Consider the following 7,893-nt stretch of genomic DNA (forward strand, 5'->3'; position numbering starts at 1 on the left):
ATTCTCCCATTATCACTTCTCGGTTCTCAATCTTTTGGGCCAACTTCATCATTTGAACAAGCCCCATAGGTTCCCAACATTCCATGTCTGCCTTAATCCATGGTTTCAAACCATTCATAAATGTTTCTTCTAAGACAGCCTTTTGTAGAAAAGGCAATGGTGCTACTGATTTATCAAATAAATTCCAATATTCTTCCACTGTAATTTCTTGCTTGATCTTTAAACATCTTCCCAGAATTGATCCCTCACGACTCGATCGAAATCAAACAATAAGTCTCTTCTTTAAATCGTCCCAGTTAACAAACGGTTCACGATCTTCATGAGATCTATACCAATTCAAAGCTGCTCCATCAAAACTAATAATGGACACAGTCATTTTCTCTGACTCACTCAGTTTGTGTATCTGAAAGTATCTCTCAGCCCTAAACAACCAAGAATCAGGATCATTTCCCACAAAAACTGGCATTTCAATTTTTTTAAATTTGCTTCGGTCGCCCGCAGAATCTTCACCCTCCAACTTGGTATGTTTTTCCTCATATTTTCCTCCCATCATCGTCCAATCACTGACATCAACCATGCTGTCAACTCACTTGATGATCCTTCTAGTACTTCTTCCATCGTTGTCTTCCCTTTGATCATTTCTTCAATATATTTCAACAGTGTTTCTGGTTGCTGTTGTTGCTTCTCAGCCTGTACTCCTAACCTCTCAATACTCTTCGCCAAAGATGACATGTTTTCCTTGATTGTTGGCAGATCATGTAATTCTGCACGAATGCCGGATATTTCTTGATCTACCATTTCCAACTTTTCCTCAATTCGCTTTTGAGCCATGATATAGAACTTCACAGATTCGATTTCTCCGATACCAAAATGATAGAACACCAAATAGTGTGTTCTACTAATTTATTAATCAGCCAAACATTTACAGAAAACATGTTCTAACACAGTCTTGAAAACAAAGTACTCGACAATTTGGAAGACAGAAAGCCCTAGAAGAGTGAATATCACGCTTTGGAGAATGCGAAATGGACTATGAACTGTGCAGAAGTTTTGCAAATGAAACCTCCCTTTCTCAGTTTATCTCTCATGTTTCTCCCTTGTGTTTGCATGCTTTAGAAGATTTACATCATATTTTCTTCTCCTGCCTACATGCAAAGAAGTGTTGGTTTTGGCTTACTTGGCTATCTTCATTTGAATTGGGTTTTCGACTATAGATTTAGGAGAACGCGGTCCAGCTTATTTCATGTCCCATTCTCAAGAAGAAACCAAGATTGATTTGGTTAAATGCAGTAAAGGCCATTTTACCAGAAATTTGTTTGAACATAATCAACTAACAATTTAACTGATCTCAACTGCTCATGAAGAATGAAACCAGCCCATCCCTGGAAGTTAGAGTTGCTCACTGTTTCAACAATAATCTGATTAGAATCACTGGACACCAACCAGCTGTTACAAAACCGAAAAGGAGAGGGACCCCAAAGAAAAGAACCAGCCTCCAAGAATAAAGGAAAGTGATCCGAGAAGATGCGTGCTTTTCGAGAAACCCGAGAATTTTCAAAACAAATATCCCACATCTGATTTATGAAGAATCAGTCTAATAATGATCTTCAAGGAGAATTACCGTCTCTAGACCAAGTGAACCTTCCATTTTGCAATGGAATTTCCATGAGAGAAACCACTATCTGATCGTAATTCTAATTATTTACTTGGCCTTGTTTCTTTGTAGGCAGTGATAGAAAATACCAGAGCAAATGATATACACAAGCGAGTTCCCTTTTTAGTACCGTTTACTAGCAGGGTTAAGATTTTCACTGTAAGCAAGTTATTTTTTTGGTTTCCTTATCCACAATATTGAATTTCTTGGATGACTGTTAGTTATAGAAATATGTAAGATATTTTTTATTTATGGTTACTTTCTCTATAACTCATTTCACAGACACAACTAGCAGCAGCTAGGCAAAGGAATGGATCTCTTGCTGTTTTTGCCAGAAACCGGTTTAGAATTCGACGAAATCATATATTGGAAGATGCTTTCAGTCAGATGAGTGCATTGTCTGAAGTTGATCTTCGAGGATCGGTAATTTCAGACTTCCATGATTTATGAAAAATGAAATTGTTATCTTACTTTTTTCTATCTTTTTCTTTGCCCTCGTGAAAACGACCCCTTCCCTCTTCTGCATCCTATAGTTGCAGAGTTACTTGTAATTGTTTATTAGTTTTTTCTTGTTTGTGTTGGGTCAATTGCTTCACTTTTCTGCATGCAGATACGTGTGTCTTTTGTTAATGAATTTGGAGTTGAGGAGGCAGGAATTGATGGTGGTGGTATTTTTAAAGATGTCATGGAGAACATTACACGGGCAGCCTTTGACGTGCAGTATGGTTTATTTAAGGTTATCACGACATTCCTTATTATTAGCATGGCATGGCTTTGTTAATCCTGTAGTATTATTGGATAACATGAAGCGTGATGAGACAGCCATAGTTGTTTGAAATCGCTTTTCAAAATAAAAATAGTTGTGAGATCACATTTCAATATAAAAATTGGTTGCTTGAAATCTATTTCATAAAATTTCAGTAATATGTGGGTATGTATTGTTCATTTTTTCTAATATAAGTTATTTTCTGCTTGGTAATCCAGCAAATTGCTGACCATTTGCTCTACCCCAATCCTGGTTCGGGAATGATACATGAGCAACATCTCCAGTTTTTCCATTTCCTCGAAGTTCTTTTGGCAAAGGTATGGCCATAATTCCCAATCATACATGGAATTTACTTTGGTTGATTAGTTTTTTCTTTTTTTGGATAAGGATATCCTGGTCTTGGCCTTATCATGGAAGATTCTTATATATCTTTCACCCCATACTTTGGTTGAATTTTGGAACATCAATGAATCGCCTGACATTCATAAATACAATGTCATAATTTGAAATCTGCTGTCTTCCTACATTATGCATGTTTTTCTGTTATTGAAGTTGCTGCCCGGTTGTGCTAAAAGTTCTCAAGCAGTCATGCTAAAAGATCTCAATCACATTAAATGATTTTTGACAGGATGTTGTTGTTGTTTTACCCTTCTTCCTGTAGGTCATGTTTGAAGGAATTCTTGTTGATATACTTTTTGCAACATTCTTCTTGAGCAAGTTAAAACAGAAGTAAGGTTTTTAAAGATTTACTGTCTTACTGTTTTGTATTTTGTGCTGATCCACTAATCGTAGTATTGATGGTCCGGAATAAAGTCTATACTGGAATAAAGTCTCATCTGAACTGTACATTGCTTTTGATGCTGTAATTGCAAAGCTAGGAAATCTTTATGTATAATGCCTTTTTTTTTTTATCATTTATTAATGAAAATGAGAAGCCTTTTTATAGGCTGGAGATTACAAGAGTTGTTAAACTAACTTGGGGTTGAGTTAGTTTACTTATAACTAACTCAAGATACAAAATTGTTAATTCAAATAACTAATCCTAAACTATAAAAATGGTCATTCAAACACCTCCTCTAGGATAAAACTCAAGAAACATAAAGAAGGGGGATGTTCTACATTAGCTTTTGTCAAGGCTTTAGCCAAAATTTTATTTATCAACTGTGGGGGAGGATTTGAGAGCTCCCCAATCTCTACACACTTCTCTAATGAGAGTCTATACCAAAATCAAGATACCCATACCCTCCCACTCAAGAAACTTAAGTAATTGCTTAGAGAAATAACAAAATACTTGGCCCCACTCTAACAAACACATTCCTAAGGGCCCACACAAATAGAAAAATATCAACTAACTCTCAATCATTCTTTCTTCTTCCTATTCTTGTCTCTACGGGAATACACCTTTACTACGGGAATACACCTTTTCTTCTTCAAGAATGGGTAATGCTTGAAGGAAACCAGCCGGAGTTAAAGACAAGTATTTGGCTTGTTGACACACGGAACATTCAGCAACATAGGTGCGGATATGGGCTGTCATACCTCGCCAATATACCTCCCTTGCTAGCCTTTGATATGTTTTCAATGCACCATGATGTCCCCCTATCTGGCTGTTATGGAATTCAGCTAATAATAAAGTAATATCAGGTGAATCCTCCTCCTTGTAGCGAATATCCCTCTGGAGCTTGTTGTCCATTTATCAAGGATAGTCGAATATTGTTAAGAGATTCATTTCCAGCCACTTGATCGATGAAAACCGAAGGGTTTAGCCCGCCCACAATACTTACGAGGCCCAATTCAAATACGGTGGTAATCTCTATAAGGCATCGGCCACTTTGTTTTCCAATCCTTTCTTGTACTCAATCACAAAATCATACCCCAATAGTTTAGCGATCCATCTCTGATATTCTCCCCCGATAGCCCGTTGTTCAAGAAGAAACTTCAAACTTTTCTGATCTGTACGCACCACAAAAGGCTTACCCAATAGATATGGTCGCCATTTTTTAACAGCCAGCACTATTGCCATAAGCTCCCGTTCATAAACAGCCTTAAACCTATGGGTAATAGGTAAAGCTTGACTGAAAAAGGCCACTGGTCGTTGATTTTGCATTAGGACAGCCCCAATACCCACACCCGAAGCATCAGTTTCCAGCACAAAACTTTGTGAAAAATCAGAAATACCTAGCATCGGGACAGACATCATTGCTGACTTTTAACTGCTGAAATGCGTTCTCGGTCGTCTCATTCCACTTAAAGTTACCTTTTTTTAACAGTTGTGTCAAGGGGGCAGCACAATAGAACCGTAGTTTGCAACAAATTTCCGATAATACCCCGTTAGCCCCAAAAAACCCACCTAGCTCCTTCACGTTCTTGGGTGCTGGCCATTTAACCATCGCTTCTATTTTTGTTGGATCCGCTGCCACCCCCTCTGAAGAAATAACATGGCCCAAGTATTCAATTTTGTCAACCGCAAATTGGCATTTTTTAAAGTTGGCTACCAGTTGATGAGCTACTAAAGTTTCCAAAACCATTGCCAATTGGTGCAAATGCTCGTCCAAGGACTTGCTGTAAATTAAGATGTCATCAAAGAAAACCAAAACAAACTTGCGTAAATATGGGCGAAGAACATCACTCATGATTGATTGGAATGTTGCCGGAGCGTTTCAACCCAACAGCATCACAAGGAATTCATAGGGCCCCTCGTGGGTTCGAAACGCTGTTTTGTGAACATCGGCTGCCCGCACCAATGAAAAATTTATCATTTTGTTTGTTGCAATTAATTGCTAATTATTTATCAGAATGCTTGTTGATATCGCTGCATGTTTTATTTTGTAATGTTTGTACTTTTTAGTTGTGATTTGTGAATATGCTAGGATTGATTTGATTTGCTCTTCTGACTGTTAAGATCGGAATGATGTTGCTCATCTGAAAGTAGGCAGCATCATGTGCTTGAAGACTTGTAGAGTATGGAGAGTGAATGGTCAAATTTGAGGAATCATATCTGCTGGCTTTGTAGTCCAAACAGGTTGTCTGGCTAACTTTCTTTTTCTCATTTTCAACCAATTAGGATAGCTGTCATGTTTTTTGAATTCCTTGCCATTCTTGAGTAGTAACTTGGCATTTATTTATTAAAAGGTTTTAATTAAGATTATGGTGTTCATAACTTTGTAGTCACACTAAATAACTTAAAAGAGTTAGTTTGACAGTTGACAAACATGATAGTAATGTGATAGTGAGTGCAAGGGTAAAAAGAGTTGCTTCTGTTGGGTTAAAGTGATGTTTGTGTTTTTTAGTGTGATGTGTTTTGTTTTCAAGTTCGTTAGTAGACGTATTACTTAATTGAAAATTTTGATACCATAGCCAGTGTAGGGGAAGATGAATGGAGGGTGCTATGAGACTAGTTAAGACTTATATGTATCCTAATTTTAGTAATATATAAAATTGAGAGAATTTCCTTTGATTTTCAGGAACAAGGATGAATAATCAATGAAAAAGGAATGAAAAGGTTTATCCATGCAAGCTTCAAACCAAAGTCATGGATGTCGATCCTTCCAGGGGAGTCCAAAGTTCCCCCCTTATTTTTCTCCATTTACTTTGATTTTCAAAAGCTTTTAGGACAGAAAAAGCAATTTTTTGAGTGGGTGTGGGTAATAGCTTGCTTAGCTTGCATGTTTAGTGTAAACTTGGGGGTTCAAATTTTGCCCAAATTTCAAAATTTTTCAGAATTCTTTCCATACAATAATGAGATAGCTTAATTAGATCTTGCATAAAAAGCATGATTGGCAACCCTTGAGCACTGAGCTCGGGTTTATGATGTGAAATTCTGAATTTTGATGAGTATATGTGCTGAAATTTGAGCATAAGCTGCTGTCTTTTTTGTTTTAAGCTCCTTTTAGCTATTTCTTATTGAGATGTGAATGCATGATTGAGAAAATGGTATGTGTGTTGTGAATGCTTGATTGCATGTATAATAAATAAGTGCATGGATACTTTTCTAGCTTTGTCTTCCTTTGTTGCTTTGTCGTGACTTACCTATGATGCACTTAGTCCAAACCTAGCCTAGATAGAGTAAAAAAGGATAGGAGGCACTCTTTAGAAACTGGGATGGTTTTAACAAATTTGTCTTGTCAAACATGAGTTAGAAGCCTCTTGTCTAGCCACAATGAACTAAATCCCTTTAGAAAAGGGTCGACATTAACAAAACTTATTGTCACTTCAAAGGGAGCAATCAAACTTAATTAGTAACTAAATGTAGAACCATAGAAAGGTTAGCCCACCGATTCTAGCAAGGCCTAGTTACCACATTGCATACCAAAGAAAGAAAAGAGAGACTTGACAATGCAAAACATAAAACAGTAAGACAATCAAGAGCTATAAAAAAAATCAAACAACATATCCAATATACATTAGAAAAAGCCCATAAAAAATGGGGGAAAACTTCACTTTTGGCCTAACCAAAACCAGACTACCTACTCTTAGCGTTCTAAACATAGCATCGAGTTTGATGAGGGCTTTGAAAAGAGGAGGAATCCTCCCCGATCCACATTAGGGGGAAAACAAGGCTTGTTGTCACTTCGAAGGGAGCAGTCAAACTTAGCATTGAGTTTGACGAGGGCTTTGAAAAGAGGAGGAATCCTCCCCGTTCCATAGTAGGGGGAAAACGAGGCTTGTTGTCACTCCGAAGGGAGCAGTCAAACTTAGAAACTAAGTTTAGAACCATAGAAAGGTTAGCCCACCGGTTCTAGCAAGACCTTGTTACCACATTGCATACCAAAGAAACAAAAGAGAGACTTGCAAATGCAAAACGTAAAAAGGTTAGACAATCAAGAGCTATAAAAAAACAAACAACACATGCAATATACATTAGAAAAATCCCATAAAAAAACAAAGAGCCAACTTGGTTCGGTCAAGTAGAATGTGTTGAGTTCCCTAACTATCAGAGCTTTTAGCAGAAAACTTTACTTTTGGCCTAACCAAAACCAAACCACCTACTCTTAGCGTTCTAAACTTAGCATCGAGTTTGATGAGGGCTTTGAAAAGAGGAGGAATCCTCCCCGATCCACATTAGGGGGAAAACAAGGCTTGTTGTCACTCCGAAGGGAGCAGTCAAACTTAGCATTGAGTTTGACGAGGGCTTTGAAAAGAGGAGGAATCCTCCCCGTTCCATAGTAGGGGGAAACAACAGGCTTGTTATGAGGATTTTCCCTTGGGAAATTATTATAAAAGTGACAAATGAAAATATTGATTGGTTTCTGAACCACTGTGGTGCCCTTGTTTGTTATTTTCCCTTATGTTGCTTTATGCTTGGTTTTCTAATTGATAATATCATCTTAAAGTGTTCTATTGATAGCACATATCTCTTAGTGTTAGTACTTTCTTACCTTTCTCTCTCTTACATATATAGGGATATGTTGAGCATTTTCGCTAGCAAGGATTATGTACTTAACAAGGCCTTAGTGGATTAGAGAGTTAAGAA

At 37.3% G+C, this 7,893-nt stretch overlaps 1 protein-coding gene across 1 annotated transcript; it reads left to right on the forward strand.

Moving 5' to 3' along the window:
- Nucleotides 1–1,697: 1,697 nt before the first annotated feature.
- LOC116402166 (E3 ubiquitin-protein ligase UPL6-like) lies at nucleotides 1,698–3,191 on the forward strand. Its single transcript, XM_031881334.1, has 5 exons — nucleotides 1,698–1,813; nucleotides 1,937–2,077; nucleotides 2,265–2,390; nucleotides 2,639–2,737; nucleotides 3,082–3,191. Exons 2-5 carry the CDS (start codon nucleotides 2,042–2,044, stop codon nucleotides 3,151–3,153), a joined length of 333 nt encoding a protein of 110 aa, XP_031737194.1. The 5' UTR covers nucleotides 1,698–1,813; nucleotides 1,937–2,041; the 3' UTR covers nucleotides 3,154–3,191.
- Nucleotides 3,192–7,893: the final 4,702 nt, after the last annotated feature.

This window comes from Cucumis sativus, chromosome 2 (genome assembly GCF_000004075.3).
Source record: "Cucumis sativus cultivar 9930 chromosome 2, Cucumber_9930_V3, whole genome shotgun sequence".
Taxonomy (NCBI): Eukaryota; Viridiplantae; Streptophyta; class Magnoliopsida; order Cucurbitales; family Cucurbitaceae; genus Cucumis; species Cucumis sativus.

Excerpts from the sequence above, each read along its gene's own strand:
- LOC116402166 (XM_031881334.1), top strand. The coding sequence starts at position 2,042 with ATGAGTGCATTGTCTGAAGTTGATCTTCGAGGATCG. Across the intron at positions 2,078-2,264 it reads AAGTTGATCTTCGAGGATCG|ATACGTGTGTCTTTTGTTAA; the intron begins GTAATTTCAGAC and ends TTCTGCATGCAG. Across the intron at positions 2,391-2,638 it reads TGCAGTATGGTTTATTTAAG|CAAATTGCTGACCATTTGCT; the intron begins GTTATCACGACA and ends TTGGTAATCCAG.